This window comes from Mesocricetus auratus, unplaced genomic scaffold, assembly GCF_017639785.1.
Source record: "Mesocricetus auratus isolate SY011 unplaced genomic scaffold, BCM_Maur_2.0 Super-Scaffold_100707, whole genome shotgun sequence".
NCBI classification, from domain to species: domain Eukaryota; kingdom Metazoa; phylum Chordata; class Mammalia; order Rodentia; family Cricetidae; genus Mesocricetus; species Mesocricetus auratus.
The window spans coordinates 10,626,644-10,647,545 of NW_024429269.1; the positions used below are offsets into that span (position 1 = coordinate 10,626,644).

Sequence of the window (20,902 nt, forward strand, 5' to 3'; positions counted from 1 at the left end):
TTCCCAAATTCATTTTTCAAAAAGATTCAGGTTTTTACATAGTTTTATTGATTCTTTTGGAATTTCACATCATGTACCCTAATTCTGCTCACCTTCCAGTCCCCCAATATAGGTTGTTACTTTTGTTTGAGGAATTTAAATTTTTTTAGAGGGTGGTAGATATTTTAGAGAGTAAAGCCAACAATACTCCATGCTATCATTCTCTTCATTGAATGTTTTCCTAATGTCAGATTTAATCAGGTTACCTAAATGTAGACATGAAAGCTTGATGTTGAAGATGCATATTTTATTACAAATAATAGCAGAATGCATTTTTTTAAAGTAAGTCAATACACAATATTTCCCACCCCATTCCCCCCCCTTTTTTTTTTTTTGGTTTTACGAGACAGGGTTTCTCTGTATTGTTTTGGAGGCTGTTGGACCAGCCCGGCCTTGAACTCACAGAGATCCGCCTGCCTCTGCCTCCCGAGTGTGGGGATTAAAGGCGTGTGCCACCACGGCCCGGCCTATTTCCCCCTTATGTAATCAGTATATCAGTTTAAATATCCTTTGACCTTTTCCACTGGCTTTTACAACATAATAACCTATGGCTTTTCCTTTTTATTGATTTATTTTTACTTAAATGACATATACTATGAATATTATCTGATTTAAAACAGTCCAGCAATATCTTTCTGAGCAGTAACCACTCAGGCTATATAGAAGTGTGTGGTCTGGGGCAATCGCAAGTCCTCTAAGCACCTCTTCCGACCACTCTTCAGAGGTAACTGTTTGCTGAGTTTCCATGTGCAACTTCTCTAGTATTAGAAAAGCATGCACACTGATTTATGAGCTGAGATGGCTCACAAGTTTAATCCCAGCACCTGGGAGGCCGAGGCAGGTGGAGCTCTGTGAGTTCAAGACCACCCTGTCTACAGAGTGAATTCCAGGACAGCCAGAGCTACACAGAGATAACCTGTCTCAAAAAATCAAAACAAACAAACAAAAAAAACTAAAGACCAAAATAAAGCAGAAAACAAACAAAATATGTTAGGAAGGAATAATCATGAGAATAACCAAGGGACCCTCCCCACCTTTTTTTTTTTAATTTTAAAGACTGGTCTCTCTGCATGGTCCTGGCTGTCTTAGAACTCTTTACATAGACCAGGCTCACCTTGAACTCAGAGAGAGATCCACCTTCCTGTGTCACCTAAGTGCTGGGATTAAAGTCTGGAGTTAGTATCAGTGTTGGTGTAGTGATTCTAGATGCCTTCATTTTTAAGTCTCAAGTTTTCCTATGTATAAAGTGAATTTATTACATTGTATGAATGTGTAGGCTATCTAGCTATTTATTGCTGCACTAGCATCCTGGCCAGTATGACCTTTCCTCACCGGTGTGTCTTACTTAGGTCATGCATGGTGTCTTCACGGGGATTCTTTCTGCATGTTTTTCTTTTGTTTCAGAGTGTGGTGTTTGCTAAAAATCTTTACTCTAGTGCTGTTTTTAAATTTTAACCATTCTTTCATAAGTGTGCGTCTGGTTTGACAAGCTTTTGGCCTTTTTCATATGATTAGGACTGCACAGCCCAATAAATCTTGCTGAGATTTTAGCAGGGTTGTATTATTGTTTGCTTTTGAGAGAACTGTATGCTCACTTTTAAGTGTAGGTCTTATGTCATTGACTTCTCACTGCCATTGGGAACCTGGAATTCAAATAAGTATCTCTTTGAGATTTCCCTTTGACTATGCTGCTGAGATGGGATTAGAAGCCAGACTTCTCAGATTGTATATCCCGTTCTTGTCATCAAAGCGAGGTATAGGCTGTGTAAAGGGGTTATGAGATAGTGTAGCACTGTCTGCAATCAGGAAAAAAATTAAGCTAAGAGGGAGGAGGAGAGATGAGGAAATTCCTGAGGCTGTGTGTGGTGGGGGAGGACACCAATCAAGAGAGTTGTGAGGAATGTTTTGCAATGGATTGGAGAAGGTAGTAGAATATGAAGGGAGACTTAGCAAAGATGGACACATGGAGAGTTCAGCATCTTGGAAGGCTTTTAGATATGGTCTCATGTATTGCCAAACTTGGTTCTTGGTATATAGTCACTTTATTTTTTAAACCTGAAAGTAAGAATAAGGTTGTTTCTGGGAGAAAGTCTGTCTGAGAAGAATGGTCTGAGAGGGAGACATAGTTGGTAGGACAACTTTGGAATATGTAATAAGGAGCTTGAAAGGCCATCTGGAGAACTACTTTTTGTTTTGTTTTGTTTTTGAGAGCTTCTTGAAGAGCAACATGAAACATGGATAAGCACATTTATTATTTATTTAATTACTTAGTTTTTATTGTGTTTTGAGAGAGAGGCTCGCTATCAGACTGGTGTCAAACACATAAAGATCTGCCTTCCTCTGCTCCCTAATGCTGGGAGGTCTATCTATGTAGACCAGGCTGACCTAGAACTCAAAGAGAATCATCTGCCTCTGATTCTTGGGTGCTGGGATAATATAAATGTAAAGTATCAAAATGTATTGTCCTATAAGAGTAGTTTGAAGTTTAATAAGAACAGTTGTAAGAGTTAAAGGTTCAAGAAAATGTAAAGGGAAAACTGAAAGTTGAACAAATTCTTATTGAAATACTCACTGATCGAGTCAAAGGCTTCTAATATTTGTGTGTTTGGGTGGCATATCTGTCATTTTGTATTTAGAGCATGAAACCATCTATTAAAAAAGTTAAGACGGTGTTAATTAGGTCTTTATAGTATAATTCAAACCATGTTTTCTCTTCTATTCTTACAGTGTGGTTTTCTGCATGTTTTATTATTCAGTCTGACTTTATTGCTGTCTTTCATGACCTATATAAGTAATGATATGCATAGTAAACCAAGAATGTTAGTTAATATTTTCTGCTAGTTATCTGGGAGGAAGGACTCCTCACTGTTTACCTCTAGGATAACCCCTAATGTCATATGTACTTGAGGTCACATTCTGGTTATGATTCTTACTGACTTGGCTGTCTTCAGGGTTTAACAATTTAACAATTTCTGAATCTTGGTTTCTCCATTTAAAAGGGGAAATAATTCCTACAAGGATATTCCTGGGATTAATGAGCTAATATTTAGCATTCTATCTGACAAGTTTATGATTATACCTTTATGACTATTACTGACAGTTTAGAACACTCATTGCTTCCTAGAGAAAGAGCTGACGGTCTGTAGAATGGGGATTGGAATTTGTAAGCTGAAGAAAGGCTTAGCAGCATGGTAGTGGAGGCCATTAGGATGAACTGATGGATGCAGGGTTATGAACTCTGTGATTGGTTAGCTCCTGTCTTGTCTTGTAGAATCATGTAAGTAGTACTAGCTCTGCAATTGTGCTAAGCTATAGCCCTTGTCGAATGTATCTTGAATAGAAGCTGTTCAAAGACTTTGAACCCCCATATATATTCAGCATACTGAAAAAAAAAAAAAACAAAGCATGTCATTTAACCTCTTCATCAGTAAATACTCTTCCAGAATTCTAGTTTTGGATTCTTCTGGCTTTTAGTCACTTGCTGTTTACCAATTTTGTAAACAGACAACTGCTTGTCTGTACTGGTAGGATGGTGAAGTTGAGACCCAAACATCAGTCTTTTGTATTGGATTTTGTGAGCTCTGTGTCTTGTGATAGCCTGGATTCATAGGAAGACATTCAGTTCTCTTCTATCCAGGTCTTTATTTTACTGAGAATCTGAGATTGCTCTGCTTATCATCTCTACCACTATCTCCTATTGCTTCCACTTGTGAAGTATGAGATTTTGCTGTTGTTGCTGATGCGAAAAAATAAAAAGCTGCCAAAGGCCTCCTTGTTTCCATTCTTTACTGACCTTTATAGGCCATGTAAAACATCCCCTTGTCTAATTGGTGTCTTCCATTGTTTTCTGCCTTGTTACCTTGAGATGCTGAACCTGAAGCTCACTGGTTCAGCTAGACTGGCTGATTGGGGAGCTCCTAGGACTTGTCTCCCATCCTTTACCCACCCCCCAGACTGAAGTTACAATAAACATAGCTGTGCCTAATATTTCATGGATGCTGGGGATTTGAACTCAGGTTCCCGTGCTTGCATAGCAAGTGCTCTTACCCATGGAGCTATCTCCACAGGCTTCTTGGAATTTACTGATGGAGATAATTTGCTATTTGGAAATCGTTGCCAAATCATTTTAATCTTTCTGCCTCAGCCTGGTAATTACCTGGGACCACAAGCACACAGAACAACAGCTTTCTTTCAAGAAAGAATTCATAGTTCTAGATTTAGAGATCTAAAGTATATTCTGCCCTGCCACATATGTTGACCTGGTGATTTTATTGTGTGTATATTATCCATGAGAGGAAAAATTATCCAGAGATTGCCTAGTTAACCCAGTGTTGATTTGTGTACACAGCTTTGTGAGTGGGTGGTGTTTACTAACATGCAGTTTTACTGACAGAAACCTTGGAAAACACAACTAAATCTCTTCTCCTGATGAGAGTAGAGAGTTTGCAGATAAAAGGACAGAAACTTCTAACGTAGCTAATTGCTCCAGTATTTTTTTTTACTAAAACCTAATTAAACTCAAGTTCTTTAATAGAAAGGGTCTTTTCCCACTGGAGAACTGTAGAGGGTGCTGTAAACTTAGGAGTAATGTGCACTGACTTTAACTAGCTCCAGGAATTCCCTGGGCTAGAGTGTCACAGTGTTTAGAGACTGATAATACATAATACTTACATGGCTTATTTGAAAGATGTGTTTACATCTTTAAGATTCTTTGGTATTGCTAAAATTAAGATCTCTTTTTTCTTTCTCTTTTTTCTTTTTCTTTCTTTCTTTTTTTTTTTTTTTGAGATATTGTCTCACTGTGCCAATATGTATCCTTGGCTGGCCTGGAACTTGCACTATAGATCAGGCTGGCTTCAAACTTAAATCTACCTGCCTTTGTCCCCCTTCAAGGTGTGCACCACCACACCCGGTGTGATAGCCTTTCATTATATGATCCGGGTAGATTGTAGAACAAGAAACTGTTATTTCCGATCTCTTCCCCTCCCCTTACTTATATCAGAGGATAATTCAACCATGTGATGGGAATATGCATTTTAGCTAAGTCTGATTCAGCAGAGAAACAGCAATGGAAGACAGGTTATTGCACCAAAAGGGAATTAAAAAATCTGGGCAGACTTCAGGAGTTGTTTTGGTAAAGTAGATATCTTGCTTTTGACTGATTGAATTTAGTATTCAGAGAATTTATACAGTGTTCTATGAATTCTAGACTTTCAACATTTACAGATTTTTAATAACTTGTATTCAATTTCCTCAGTACTGGAGTTTTGGCATTGGAAGTTCATTCAGTTTGTCTGAGTGGTAGAACTTGAAGAAAGGCTGATGAGGTTACCTATCTTTTTAAAAATGGTATAGTTAAGTAACTCCTTTTCTAGGTTGTAATCCGCTTTAAACATTTTGGAGGCAAAGCTTGTTTCTTTGTTTCTTCCTGAAACTGTATTTTATATGTTTATTTTGAAGTTCTGTACTGTAGTTCCTTAAAAACTTAAACAAACAAACAAAAAAAGATTTCCCTTTCCCACTCTCAAAGTGAAAGGTTTTTCTCCATGGTGGGTAAAAGGGTTGATGTTGTACGTGCTTTCTCATTCGGTTGCTCTGTCTTTGTTTTATCTAAAGGCACCACCTTCCATGGTCAGTAATGAACAACGCCAGCATGCAGAGCACATATTCCTATCATTTAGGAAGTCCAAATCACCATTCGCAGTTTGCAGGCATATTTTGGGTAAGTTTTCTCTTTAAAAATATTTTGGCATAATCAGCTGGTTTTTTTTTTTTTTTTTTTGGTCTTGAATGTTGTTATAAATCCTTTTAATGCAGGCAGGTTTGTGCAGTTAGTCACTTTTCCTAATGATTTTCCCATTGCAGTTGGTGTGGATTTAAAGGTGCAACCAGAAAGGAAGCTTAGGAAGAAGAATCATCCAGTGTTTTGTTTTTTTCTGTTTTCAGATGGTATGCTGTTACTGGAATTGTAATTAAGTTCCCTAACACTAGTTTAACAATTAAGGTTATTTATTTTCTCTCTCTTAGTTGCTTTCCAGTTTTTCTTTTTAGAAACTGGTTCATATTCAACTTCCTTAGTCAAATTAGTCACTTTTGGGAAGGTTATCAATATAAGTAACTAAAGCAGTAGTTTGTACTTTATCAAATTATTTTATGAGTTCTTATGTCTAACACATACAGAAATGGTCTCTTGTAAACAACTCTAGGGATGATAGTTTTCTCATCCAAGATGGCATTTTCTAAGAGTTGTGTATGATGTTGCCATTTGCCTCTTCCATACTTTTTGATAATAATAAAAAGGGAGACTTCCTTTTATTTATTTATTTGCTTATTTGGGTTTTTTGAGGCAGGGTTTCTCTGTCCTGGAACTTTAAAGACCAGCCTGGCCTGGAATTCACCGAGATCCTTTTGCCTTTGCCTACCAAGTACTGGGATTAAAGGCATGTGCCACCGTGACCCAAACTTGTTTTTATTTTATAACCTGATTACTGTTGGCCTTTTTGCTTAGTTGGAGGTATCTTTCATGTTGCTCATACTTAAGGTTCTTAAAAACTTTGAGTCCATTTATTGCTACAAAATGGATTACTTGTTAGGAGCTAGACATCTGACTGTTTATTCTTGTGATTTTGGTAGGGTTTATCTGTTACCAGTACTCTGGTTTCTATATAGAAATAAGCTATAATGATGGTCATCTCTTCTAAAATGTTTTACATGTCAGGGCTTATAAAGTCTTGGGTTGTAGTGGAAAGAATTCTGTTGCACTATGACATCTGGGTGCCAGTGGTGCCTGCTGCACATTGTCAACTTTGAAGAGTTCAGCATCTCTGGACCTCTGCCATCTGTGAAATGAAAATAATGACACCATTTACCTTCATGGGCATGGTTATCTTAAGGTTTTGGGAGATGCCTATGTTGTCATAAAAAAGCATTGTATGTACAATAAAGTAAACATAGCCACATTATTTACTAGGGTTTGGGGTTTGTTTTGTTTTGAAGACCATCTGAAATACATGGCTGTTTTGGCTGGCAAAAGCTAGTAACAGTAGGAAGGTGGCGGTCTCATTCAGGAGATCTTACCTTAGAGCAGTAGTTGTAATAGTTGTCTTTTCAGTACAAAGTGAGACCATTTTATGGTGGTTGAGTTTTTTACTTGAATGGATTTGTTTCTGTTATTAAGAAATTTGTTCTTTTGCTTATACAGTATATTTAATTAATGTTAAATATAAAGAACTAAAACATTAGCCTAAAATTATTTCAAATCAACAGATTTGAGAGACCGTTCGTTCGTTGTGTTAACTGTTAACCTAAAATTTGAAGTTTGAGTTTCATGGCAGATACCTCACCTGCCTGGTCTAGGGTTCCCCAGCATTTCATCTGACTTTCTGTTGAATACAGCTGTCATTGTTGATTAAGTTGTAAGCATTTTATTAGCGCTTGTTTTCCTATAGCACTCTTGTTTGAGAGCGTATATATTTATGATGTACGGTGGCTTCCATAAGTGCTGAGCTTGTCTGGACACGCTGTACAGAGCAGTATCACTACTTCTAGTTGTGCTTTCAAAAGTCAGCTTGGTTCACCTGTTAACTACTTAAAAGATGGGATACAGCATTAATGTACTGCAAAGCCCTTGGTTACATAATGTTTGCATCTAAACTTTACCAAAAATCTTTTTTAACCCCTTACTCAGTTGCCACCAGCACAGAAGGGCAAATTCCTCTAAGAAGACTTCTCATACAAGTGGCAGTCAATCACAACTCAGAATTTTCACATTCTTATTTAGGGATTATATGTCATTTTATAGAATGTCTGGGAAATATATTCTGATAAAGGGGAAATTTTTCTCTTTGATGCTTCCCTTTTCTGTCCTCTTAAAACTCTTCCTTTACTTCTGGCTTCAGTTTTATGTGTTTCTTAATTTTCCTCATTTCCTTTTCCTATCCTTTTGTTTCCCTTTTAGTTTTTTCTTTCTTTGCTTGTGTGTGTGTGTGTGTGTGTGTGTGTGTGTGTGTGTGCGTGTGCGTGTGTGCGTGGCCTGTGCCTGTGTGTATATGCCTCTGTCTCTGTGTGCACATGTATGTATATAATGCATCTTGTGTATTTCCTCACAAGTGAACTTTTAGACTGTATCACCTAAGACATCTTTGGCACTTAGGAACTTACTAGTTTTTTAGGGTTAAATGTTTCTTTTAAAAACAAACAAGCCTGAGTATAATTCTTGCTCAAGAAATAAACAGGAAATAGGAGGGATTGGGGATTGGCTTACCACTTCTGGAGGAACCTCTGTAGCACTCCTTTACCTTCTCAGGGAGAAATGGATTCCATTTGCTTATCTTAGGCAGCCGGCACAAAGTGAAGCAAACCAGAATATCTAATTGGGCTAGGAAACTTAAGTTCTGTATTTGGAAAATTGTCTTTGGAAAAGCTGCCAATTTTATCATCTCTCAACTGAGACTTTACTATTATTCAGTAGGTGTAGGCGGCATTGTGCTAGAAGAGCTGGCCTTCAGAGTTTTACAGTGTATGGTTTGAGCAGAAACCTTTCAGGTCATACTGCAGGGGCTGATCTTCTATAGTAGACTTGCTTTTTTAGAACACAGGAAGACACAGGTGGATCTCTGTGAGTTCAAGGCCATCCAGCGCTGTTACAGAAAGAAATTCTGTCTTAAACACTCCCACCACAGAATGATTTATAGTTCCATAATTATTGCAGTTACTGTGGTAGCAAAGAAGGCACTCTGCAAAGTAACCTCAAGTAGTTTATCATAGCACTGTGTAGCCAGCAGCGGCTCTTCCTCAAGGAATGTAAGGCATTCTAGCTAAGTTGTGAGTTAAACAGGAAGATCTTGCAATGTCAGTCATCTTCATGGAAGAGTGAGACTGAGACTTGGGTGTATGCAGAAGCTCTGGAAGTGAGTACTGGCCAGCGTGCAGAGCACTTTCTAGCGCCTCTTACACATGTATGCTGTGTGTAAATACACTCTTTGGAGGCTAGTAGTAGTGTTGATCAGAAAATGCAATACTCTTCAGAAAAGTCCTACTTTTCAATTTGGAACTTAGCTTTCTCTTTTAGGATTTCTCTTCTTAGTTAGAGACAACCTTATTTCCTGCCGTGTAGAGGTAGGTGTTGAAGAAAAGTTACAAAGTGTCTCTTGAAAACTTTCAAATGTCAGAAGAGTAGGGTAGAGGAATGGTTTAAATAAGGGTGTTTAAAGGCTCATGACTAATCAAAGTGCCTACTTGGCCTTGCCTTTGGTGGCATGTGCTTTAGCATGGTTTAGTGTTACTTCACGTTTCCGCTCTGTTAGAGCGTCAGTTGCTGCAGCTGAAAGATTGTCATCTTTGCTGTTTCTTTATGTGAGACTTTCCTATTTTATCCTCTGTTAAGATCTGTAGTTAAGGATTTCATTGTAGATGGACTCAAAGAACTCTCTAATGAGAGTATTTACCTTTATCAGACCCAGTCATGTATCTTCTTAAGGGAGATAGAACCTGTTTCTGACTAAAATTGTTTGAATCTTAGAATAAAATCTACCCTCACTCTTGGAAAGTTAAATTTTTTTTAAATAATGAGATCATGTTTTCAGAATTATTAATTTATTAATTAGTCATTTATTGTATTTTAAAGTTTCTAAATTTTTGTAACTTCTAATCATCTCAGTCAATTCATATTAAAGTAGCAAAGACTAATCAAAATATAGAAACAAAGACCCTGATTGGTTCTTTCTACTTTTGCTGTATTCAAACCTCGTGGCTACAATGACACTCTTAGACAGGGTACACCTTTTCTCCCATATTTTCATAGTTAATGTATTAAGAACATGTAACATTTTTAATGACCTGAGCTTGAGTTAGAAAACAGAGTCTGTACTTGCTGTCTTCTGAGTTCTAGAAGGCACAATTCTAAGCCTAGAGTTTATTTCTTGTGACTTTCAGATACTTACACCCAGTGGTCTTGGTACATAATCTGTAATTTACTCAGACTTGAAGAGTTTCATGTGGTTATTTTTTAGACCTTCAGAGAATTTCTGCTTTTTCTTGACTTCATTTTGACTGTTTTTCCTTTTTAATAATGCTTTTTGGAAACTGTAGCAGTATACACTAACAGAAAAAATAGAAAATTAACATAAATATTTAAGTGTGTTAATTTTCTATTTTTTCCCTGGTTCAGGTTTTAGCTCAGCTCCTCTGACTTTGCCAGATAGGCTGGGTCTTTCTAATAGGTGTAGTCTTGGGATTACTCATTTTAATCAGTACTGCAATCAGAAAAGTAAGGAGGACTTCTCACCTTGTGTAAATGGGGCTCACTGTACTTGACCATTTGAGGCAAAGAACTTCCATGTGGTTGTTTATTTCTGAACTTGCTATTGAGGTGGGTCATCCTGCTGAAGGCTTACTTAAAAGCTGCGATATTTTGGCAGCATGGCTCATCACAAATAGTAATGTTCAAAGACCAGTTTAATAAGTTATTTTTCCAATAAACGTTCCAGTATTGCACAGGGTGAGAATCTCTTAGTACACTTTCTGATTGCTTCATATTTTTATTTTTACTTTTTAAAGCTGTGTTATTTTTTAGTTCTTCATGCTTTGGAAGTAACAGTTGAAGAGAGGTGAGGAAAGTTTGTGAAAATTGTGATCGGTGATTAGCTGCCACCTGCCTGAGGTGTCTTCTGAGAGGAACTAACCTCTTTGTGGTGCTAGAGCAAGGTCACTGGATTAAAAACAGAACAGGTAACCATCTTATTCCTTGTCTGAAAAGTTCTGTCTTAAAATTAATGAATGCAAAATATACAAGGTAATATGAACTAGTGTTTAAAGAGAGCTTTTAATTTTCTCTCCAGAAACCAGTAAAGTGGACTATGTCCTTTTTCAAGCTGCCACAGCCATAATGGAAGCAGTTGTCCGAGAGTGGGTTCTCTTGGAAAAAGGTAGCATCGAGTCACTGAGAACATTCCTCCTAACCTATGTCTTGCAAAGACCTAAGTAAGTACACGGGGTGACACTGCTAAAATACCTCTATGATCTGTCCTTTTAGAGATCCCTTCTTTTTAATGGTGATGTTTGTGGGCAAGCTCTGTGCTAGGGCTCATATCTTGGAAATTCACGTACATTATAGCTTGCTTTTGTTTTGTTTTGTTTTTGTTTTTTTCGAGACAGGGTTTCTCTGTATTGTTTTGGAGGCTCTCCTGGAACTCGCTTTGTAGACCAGGATGGCCTCCAACTCACAGAGATCCGCCTGCCTCTGCCTCCCAAGTGCTGGGATTAAAGGCGTGCGCCACCAACGCCCGGCTTATAGCTTGCTTTGATACTTGATGAAGATCATAACTTTTACTTAGGTTTCTGATACTAAAGAAAATACCATTGTTGAGTTTTGAAGAATTTGATTATAATTTTTGACTTTTGACTGTCAAAACTTACACTTACTTGTTCTTAGATGGGTGGTAGGATGTTTTATTTCTTTTAATATGCTTAGGAATGGACTAAGTTTAAGGTGGATTAAGTATTATAAGATGTAGCTAGCTGCACATCCTCAGAGAGGAGAAGGAAGAAATTAAGCCACCAAAAGGCCAAATGATACATATATATGTGTATAGAAAATATTTTAGAAGAAAAGGCACTAAACTGTTCATTTAAAAAGATAAGCTTTCAGGAATGAGGCAAAATGAATGTGTCAATTCCATACAAGAACAAATTTTTTGCTATATTTTACTAAAAATGATGGTCATTTTGATCTTTATCCTGGCAAAATAATTTGAAATAAATTTTCTTCTTCTATTTTTTTTTCTTTCCCCTGAGACAGGATTTCTCTGTGAAACAGTCCTGGCTATCCTGGAACTCACTCTGTAGACCAGGCTGGCCTTAAAATCACAGAGATCCACCTGCCTCTGTCTGCCTCCTGAGTGCTGGGATTAGCATGTACCACCATGACTGGACTGATAATGTATTTTTATGGTTAAAGAGAAGTTGAGAGAAATCTTTGCATTTGTATTTATATAATAAAAGGAATTAAACATGAAGGTCTATGGTTATCTGTAGCAAGACTTTAAAAAAAGTAGGGACTGGGTATATATATATAGCTCAGGTGTTTTTGTTTTGTTTTGTTTTTCAAGAGTTACTCTGTATCTTTGGAGTGTCTCCTGAAACTTGGCTCTAAAGACTAAGTGGTAACTGGCTTCGAACTCATAGAGATCCACCTGCCTCAACCTTCTAAACCCTGGGATTAAAAGTGTGTGCCACCTTAAAGCTAGGAACAGTACATCTTACCTCTAATTTCAGCATTTCGAAGGCAAAGGCAGAAGGGATACTTTAAGTTCAAAGCCAGACTGGCCTACAATATGAGACTGCCATTAAAAACTGGGAGAAGAGAAAAAAAGAAAAGAAGTATTTGTATGCAATTAGTAGCTTTATTTAGGCCACTGTGTCTGAAGAGCAGGCTTTGTGACACCCTGCTCCTAGGTGTAGGTATTGTCTTTATTTTTCTGGGGTTTTATTCTGTTTTTACTTTTATAGAACAGTGATTTAATGATATTTTTCATATGGTTGAGTCACAGGGTGGTTTTTCTTAAGCAGTCAGTGTCACAGTAGAACTTTTGACCTCCTTGACAGCGTTTCCCATTCCATTCCATGAAAGCTAGAACTCTGTAGAGCTGGGGTAGATGTATTGTGGGAGAGATATTCCTCGATTGTATATGTACTTTCTTGTGCTATCCAAATTAATACCATTCTTAAATCATTCTGATTAGTTTAGAAGCTATTTTAGAGTTGATTACAAAAGGTTCTATGTTGAAATAGTTCACTTTTTCCCCCCAACTGTGGGTTAGTGCTGTGTGTACGGTGTCTGGAGATAGAACCAAAATCTTGTGTATGCTGGGTAAGGACTGCCTTCTCCCTACACTAGTTTGAAAACGTCTTTAAACTTTCAGGAAAGATGACACAACAGCACAATGAACACGTATAAATCCCTATCCTGGTAGAAGCTCAGTATACATTTATATATTGGCTTTTCATGACAGAATTTTGCTGGGTAGCCTTGGATGTACTTGAACTCACAGAGATCTGCCTGCTGAGTGCTGGGATTAAAGGCATGTGCCACCACTCTGGGCAATTCAGTTAACAGTTTGTCACATTTGAGCAAATTGCCATGCACACTGCAATGCTTTCATCTTAAATACTTGAGTGTCTCTCCTGAGACCACACTGTCAATACTTTAGACCTAATTGTCATGTTATTACTTAATATCATCCTGACTGTATATTCTGAGTTCCTTAGTTATTTTACTAATGTTAGGTTTATCTTCCCACCATAGGTTATTTTTCTTACTAATATGCAGTCTGTCTCTTTGGCTCGTTGCTTTCTGTAGTTAGGTAAAATACATTGTTTGTTTTTTAGTCTAGGATTTAACTACAAATTAGATGTTATATTCAGTTATCATGCCTTTTTTAAATTAAAAATTCTATGTGCATGAGTACTTTATTAGATATATTTATTTTACTTTATGAGGCTTCTTGCTTGCATGTATATCTGTGCCTGTTGAGGTCAGAAGAAGGTGTCTGATTCCCTAGAACTGGAGTGATAGGTGATTGTAAGCCACCATGTGTGTGCTGGGAGCTGAACCCATGTTCTTGAGAAGAGCAGTAAGTGCTCTTGGTTGCCAAGCCATCTCTCCAGCTGCTGTGTATGGGTATTTTTCTGCACATGTGTATGCCCACCATGTGCATGCCTGGTGCCCCAAACATTCAGAAGAGAGCTGGAGTTACAGGTGCTTGTGAGCCACTGTTTAGGTGCTGGGAACCAAACCTAAGGCATGTAGGCAGAACACTGGATATGTAATAAATAAATAAATCTTAAAAAAAAAACCTGAGTAAATGGTTTTTTTTAAAGATTTATTTTATTTATGATGTATACAGTGCTCTGCCCGCATGTATGCCTGCAGGCCAGAAGAGGGCACCAGATCTCATTACAGATAGTTGTGTACCATCATGTGGTTGCTAGGAATTGAACTCAGGACCACTGGAAGAGCAGGCAGTACTCTTAATCTCTGAGCCATTTCTCCAGCCCCTGAGTAAATGTTTTAATTTTCTATTATTTCCTAATTCTTGCCGGTAGAGGTTTTTTTTTTGTTTTTGTTTTTGTTGTTTTGTTTTGTTTTTTGTTTTCCTTTTAGGCAGGGTCTCACTGTGAAGTTCTGGCTGGCCTGGAACTTGCTGTGTAGACTAGGTTCACACCCAAAGGTCCAATAGCCTCTGCCTCCTGAATGCTGGTATTAAAGGCATGTGCTACCACCCCCAGCTCAAATCTGTATTTTGTAAGAATATTTTGACTTTAGTCTTGATGTAGGGACACATGCTTGAAAATAAATGTTCAGAAAATGCCTTCTATATGGCAAATCCTGAGTTTTACATACATTAATGTTCTTAGAGTAGGTGGTTGAGTTTAGTAGTAACAGCTAAGTCATGCCACATGCTGGTGCCTTGGGAGCCAAAGTGACATCACAGTTTTGGCAGAGGGGATAGACTTGGATAGGCCTGGAAGTATAAGTGTGGAGCCAGGAACTGAGGAGTTCCATATGTCTGCTGTCTGAGTGTGAGAAGAGTGAGGTCAGAGCGGAGCAGGTACTTGGCTGTCACAGACTTAAAAGCTCACGACTGTATGTATAACTCTGCTTCCAAAGGTATTCAAAGTGGGACACCTTTGAAAGTAAAAGTAAGCATTATTAATAATTACTTGGGACAACAGGACGTAGGAATTCTTCCAGGAAAGCTAGGGTTGGTCTTGTTGGCCATGGTAAGGGAGTGACTTGTCCCAAGGTTACAAGGGCACATCTTTATGACATTTGAGATGTTATATTACAAGGTTTGTGTTTTTGTAGCCAGACCTTTAAGAGGGGGTTCCAAAAAGGCATTTAAGTTTCTGTGCCCTTGTGGTCAATAGGCTTTCCAGAATGCCTTGGCTGGAATGGTGTTTGTACTGTCACTCAGGTGACACCTATCTTCTATACAACTCTTGGAGAGCTGGAATTTGCCTTTTCTCATTAAACAGTAAGGATTGAGATACTGCTAGTTGGAGATGAATATTGAGTCAGAATTACCTTAGTAACACCCCCACCTTATGTATTCAACAAGAACTGACTCAGCATGTATTGGACACTGCCTAAAGCATCTAGAATGTGTGTAGTGGACACAATCCTAGGGCAGAACATGTTGCTTTTTTTTTGTTGTTGTTGCTGTTGTTTGCCTTTTTGAAACAGGGTCTTGTTTGTGGTATAGCACAATCCTGAAATTGACTATGTAGCTTAGATTAGGGTGGAACATTAGGTTTTACAACATTTCCTGACGATCTCCATTTTGAAGAAGAGAAAGCCAAGACTGTTTGCTGGGTTTCCCAGGGTGACATAGCCAGAAAGTAACAGAGCTAAGCAGGTCTGTAAGTCTCTATATAACTTAGTGGATTATACTGCTCTCAAGTGTAGGTGGCATTATTAGTAGCTTCTGGTAGATATAGATAAAATTTTTCACAATTTTTATGTTTTGCAGCCTCCAAAAGTATGTTCGGGAACAGATTCTATTAGCAGTAGCAGTAATTGTGAAAAGAGGATCACTAGATAAGTCAATTGACTGCAAAAGCATTTTTCATGAAGTCGGCCAATTGATAAGTAGTGGCAATCCCACTGTGGTAAGTATGCTAACTATAAATAATTTTCATTTTGCCTATCACAAAATACTATTCTGGTTAATAATAGTATAAAAAGAAAGGCATGCAAATTAATGTGCCAAGCAGTTTTATTTGTTCAAACATTTCTTCTGATCTTTAAATATGTGTAATACAGATAAAGTATATTTAGCCTTTTCATTTGAGTCTGTTTTTCTGTGTTGCCATTGTGCTCATAATTGATTGTAAAACATGATGAGTTAATATACCATGATATTCTTTTTTCTGTGGTTGGGGAGACTTGGGCTTAGTATGTAGCCCTCGCTAGCCAGGAAATCTGAGATATGCTTTTCTCCCTCTGTCTCCTGAGTTCTGGAATTAAAGGCATATGCCACCACACTTGTTTTTTCATAATCTTAATCATTTCTATTGAACATTTTCCCACCCTCAGTTTTAATGAGCACTGGTACTTGCCAATAATTATAGAAATGGTTGAGTTAAATACAAATGGTATTTGGCATAGTAAAAATCATTAATACACTGTGACTTCAGATGGTTCTGTCAGGTCAGCAGATGTCAGGCCATTGTTCTTCATCAAATTACTTCAAGGAGCATGACTTCCCCATCTTGTTGATATTTAGGAAATGTCTGGTTGTAGTAATTTTTCCAGAGACTGGAGAAACAGGAGTTGGTATTACAGGCCAGCTCTGATCCTTGGAATGATCCCTATAGAGCTGAAGTTGGTAGTGCCTGGTGATTCTGATTTTTAAGTGTCAAATCTTTAAATATTCTTGGTAGTTTTTTTAACTATCACAATTTATTATCTTGAATTATTTGAGAACTATCTATGTGAGGCTATACAATTCTTTGGGGACTCTTCCATACAAGGTATGGCACTTATTTGTCATGGTGGGAGTTGAACCCAGACCCATGCACATTCCCGGCAAGTGCAGTGCTCCTGAGCCACATGCCAGTCTCGTGTATAGCAGGCTGTCTCTGTTTCTGGTGTAGATCTGTGCTGGTGTTAGAACAGCTTTAGAATGATGATCAGATCACTTGCATGGACTTGGCACTGTTCCCTTTCTTGGTAATGATTGTGTGTGCAGCTCGATGGTCACTATCCTAGATGTCCTGAGTTGAGTTACTGCCCCCCCTTTTAGATTTTGCTTTGGGGCATCTCGTTGCATTTTGATAGTCTGGCTTGTTGCAGTTGGTCAGGATTAGAGTGGAACTATGACATTGAGACTGTGGCTAATGCTCCCTTGGTTAGTTTGTTGGTTTTTCCAGCTGGGGCTTTATTGCAGGATTCTGCAGCTTGCCCTTGCCCTCCTGCTTGTCTCTCCAACACTGGGAGAATACACACAGGTAAATCGTTCTGTTCTGCCTCTCTTAGGAATGAGCACCTGATGGGAACTGGGGTTTTTGTGGTTTTTTTTTTTCTTCTTCTTTCCCCTTGGGTAGATTTGGTGTAACACAAAAAGTAGTTCATGGCAACTTGGTAGTTAGACTTGTTTGAACCACTGAAATAGCTGTATCCTGCAAGTACTAGAACAGACTGTGCGGCTTGGGAACATTTTGCAGTATTCACAGTACATACATTTGGATAAATTTAATATCCTTGGTGTTCTTGAAGTAGTCAAAACAGACACCACCACACATCCATACCCTGTCCCCGCCCCCCATGCCTCATACATACAGTTCTTGAGTCAAGAGTCTTCTGTGTTACTGGCTAGTCTGGAACTCACTGTGTAGCAGACTGACCTTGAACTCCTGAACATTTTCTTTAGTCTCCTGTGTCCTAGGATTGAAGGCATGTGCCACCATATGCAAGAAAATTTTCTTTTTGAAGTAAAATTTCTAAGTAACAGGTTTAAGGAATTCTATAGTATTTAACAGTTCAGTCTGTTGGAAGTAGAACCGTTTTCAGTGATAGGATGAAATGAGTTTGCTAGCTACATTAAACATTAAATTTAAAAAACAAAAAAATTCTCTATATTAAAGCAAACAAAAAACAGCCAGGTGGTGTTGGTGTCACAGCCCATTAATCCCAGCACTTGGGAGACAGAGGCAGCACATGAGGCCAGCCTGGTCTACTGAGAGTTTCAGGACAGCTAAGGCTATTCAGAGAAACCTTGTCTCTGCAAACAAAAATTCTCTACTTATGTGGTGAGTGAAAAGCACACATTGCGATTTGTGCTTATCCTTGCAGAGTGGTGTGAAACCAACTCATTCCAGTGGGTCCAATAAATGAGGTTGCAGACCAGTGACATGTTTTAATGTATCTTCCTCGTGGATGGTGAAGAATTTGTGGGAATGGTTCAAGAATTTAAGGCTTCTTTAGTCTCAGAGGCATGACTAACCTCAGAAGACGGGGTAGAGCTTTGTAGGAAAGTAGCGTGCTGAAACAGTCAGTAGCCAGGAACCTTCATATAGTGGTTTTAGTGATTTATAAAGAGATGCCAATAATAGAAATCATCTGATGGCTTCTTTAAACTCTTTCATTGGCTATTGTATGTATGTACATGTGTGTGTAAAAGGGCATGTGTGGTTAAAGGACAACTTTTGGGAGTTGGTTCTTTACTTCATCCGTGGTTTTCAAGGGTGGAACCCATGCCAGGTTTGATGGCAAGTGCCTTTGTCACCTGAGCCCTCCAGCTGACCCTATTTAATGGTTTTCAGTGGATTAAGAAAGAGTTGAGCTCAGGAGCTGTTGAGTCAGATAACTCAGTTCCCCTCTTACCACCTGTAGAATGGCAGTGTCACGGACCTACACTGCCCAGAATCTGTAGCTTGGCTGCTTTCCTTCAAAATGTTGGTGTTAGTTGTCTATCCCTTGTACTAGTCTCATAGACATGTTTACATGGGTTTTGGGACAATTAGCAATTGTAGAGCACTGATTTTGTTTTTTTATTCATACTTAGTTACAGCCCTGTCAATTGCTATCTCCTTAACAGGGACAAATAAATATTGTAAACTCTCTGGGCATTAGTTCCTTAGTGTGTAAACCAGGTGTCCGAATGTCATCCCAGAGGCTACTTATGCAGTGAGTTTTTATAACATCTTCCTAGCAGCCTCCCAGCCTTTCTTTTCAGATCTTGGGAGCATAAGCTCTAATAATCCACACTATGTAACTAACTATTCTCTAAGTGTTGAGGTACAGAACACAGTTATCTGCTAGTGAAAGCTAATTATTGTGTGTTTGAAAAATATGATTGCTCACTCCTTAGATTTCCCTTAAATGCTTTATATGGAAAGTTTCATAAACATGTAAAACATTAGGAGATGACATTTAAGCATAGTGCCTTGCTTTATTGCTGTAAAGATATAGCTCTTCAGCCTTCATAAAGCCTTTTAAAGAAATTATTCTTATTTTTTATTGAAAATAGATTTTTTTCATACAGTGTATTCTGATTATGATTTCCCCTCCTTCAATTTCTCCTATATCCTCCCAGCCACTCAAATCCACACTCTTTCTTTGTCATTAGAATACAGTTATCTGGCCTGATGATGGTGGCACACACCTTAAATCCCAGCACTCAGGAGTCAGAGGCAGGAGGATCTCTGTGAGTTCGAGGCTAGCCTGGTCTACAGAGTGAGTTCCAGGACAGGCTCCAAAGCAATACAGAGAAACCCTGTTTTGAAAAACCAAAAAGAAAGAAAGAAAGAAAGAAAGAAAGAAAGAAAGAAAGAAAGAAAGAAATGCAGTTATCTAAAAATAAGATAAACTAGAGCAGGACATAAAACCTTTTCTAAGGAGCACTTCTTAGATGGTATAGCTCTCCATGTGCCTTGGTGAATTGTTGGCATGTATACAGTTAAGACTATGTTATTTCATTCTCATCTTTGTGAGCAGACTGTCCTACTCATGGTTGTGATGGATACTGTGGTTAGTTCATCTCAGTTGGAAACTGTCAGGCCTACTGTCAGTACTTGTTTGAGACAGATAGAGAAGCTCTCCTTAAAAAAGTAGCTTAGGTTATTTTTTAGGCTGACATAGAAACTAAATTTTTAATCTATTTCATGTTTGCCTTACTTCCTTTGGAAATAATAAGCTAAGCCTATGTTAAATCATTTTGAAAGATGGTTAATGCAGCATTTAAGCCTCCTTTCTTCCTGTTTTTCATGTTGGGCAGAAGTGGGTGAGAAACTCGCTTGTCTACCCAAGACCGCCCCTGGATGTGATAGCCAAGTTAATCTCCCTTATCGCAAAGTCTCATTGATGTTTTCTTAGAAGAGCAGCTGGAGTCTGCTATATAGTGTGGCAACCTTTCATACAGTTTATTCTTGGTAATAAAGATCCTGAGGCCAGAGCCAGGCTATTATAAGAGACAGTCCTCTTCGGAACAAGAGCATTCTATTTTGTCAGCTGGGGTTGTGTTTTGTGCTTGTGAACTAGGAAGGCAAGTTGTCTTTGAGGGTTTTTTTTCCCCATCAGCATGAAATGAATGGCTTTGATGAGAAATGTGAATGATATTTTAAGAATTTTAACATGAAGACAGAGTTTTTTAAATTGTCAGCCAGTGAATAAACTTTTGAATTTCCAGTATTTCAATGGAAAGCTATAATAATATGGAGACAGTTTCCCTTTGAGAGAGGGTGTCATGTATCTCAGAATGACCTAAAAATTTGGGATATAGCCATGGATATCTCAGATTTCTGATCCTACTGTCTCTATCTCTCCAAAATTGCAGCCATGTACTACCAACACTCAGTTCTATATAATACCTGCGATCAAAACCAGGGCTTCATGCATACTAGGTGAGCACTCTACCAACTGACTACATTCTCAGCTCATGAACACTTCTTTTTGTAAGATTGAGACCTTATTGCACTGTCTTCTATTTGCTTTATTGATCTAAATTTATAAACAGCAAAAATGGGAGTGGGACTTAGGAGGGATTACTCAGTGGTTAATAGCACTTACTCTTGTAGAGGATCTGGGTTTGGTTCCAAACACCTACATGGTAGCTTCCTAATCCAAGAGATCTGATGCCTTCTCCTGGTTACATACATGCATGCAAGCATTCATATACATAAAAATTAATCTTTTACAAAAAACATTAGGAAACATGTATTTATTTTCTACTTCGTCAATACAAGTAACTGAAGATTCATTGATACAAGCAATATTTAATGATCCTCTTCTATTTCTAAGTGATAATTTTCTTGCATTTCTATTTTTTTAAGTTTTATTTATTTTTATGTGCATTGGTGTTTT

General features: G+C 38.1%; 1 protein-coding gene across 2 annotated transcripts in view; it reads left to right on the plus strand.

Annotated features, from left to right (window-relative positions):
• Positions 1 to 20,902, plus strand: part of Xpo4 (exportin 4) — an 83,128-nt gene that overhangs the window by 3,005 nt on the left and 59,221 nt on the right. The window contains exons 1-4 of one of the 2 annotated variants that reach the window (XM_040740595.1): positions 5,650 to 5,761; positions 10,613 to 10,767; positions 10,878 to 11,019; positions 15,570 to 15,708. In XM_040740595.1, coding sequence (XP_040596529.1) covers positions 10,925 to 11,019; positions 15,570 to 15,708 — 234 coding nt within the window. In that variant the 5' untranslated portion in view covers positions 5,650 to 5,761; positions 10,613 to 10,767; positions 10,878 to 10,924. Of the gene's footprint in view, positions 1 to 5,649; positions 5,762 to 10,612; positions 10,768 to 10,877; positions 11,020 to 15,569; positions 15,709 to 20,902 lie in introns of those variants that run through there. The other variant, XM_040740594.1, reaches the window with a different exon arrangement.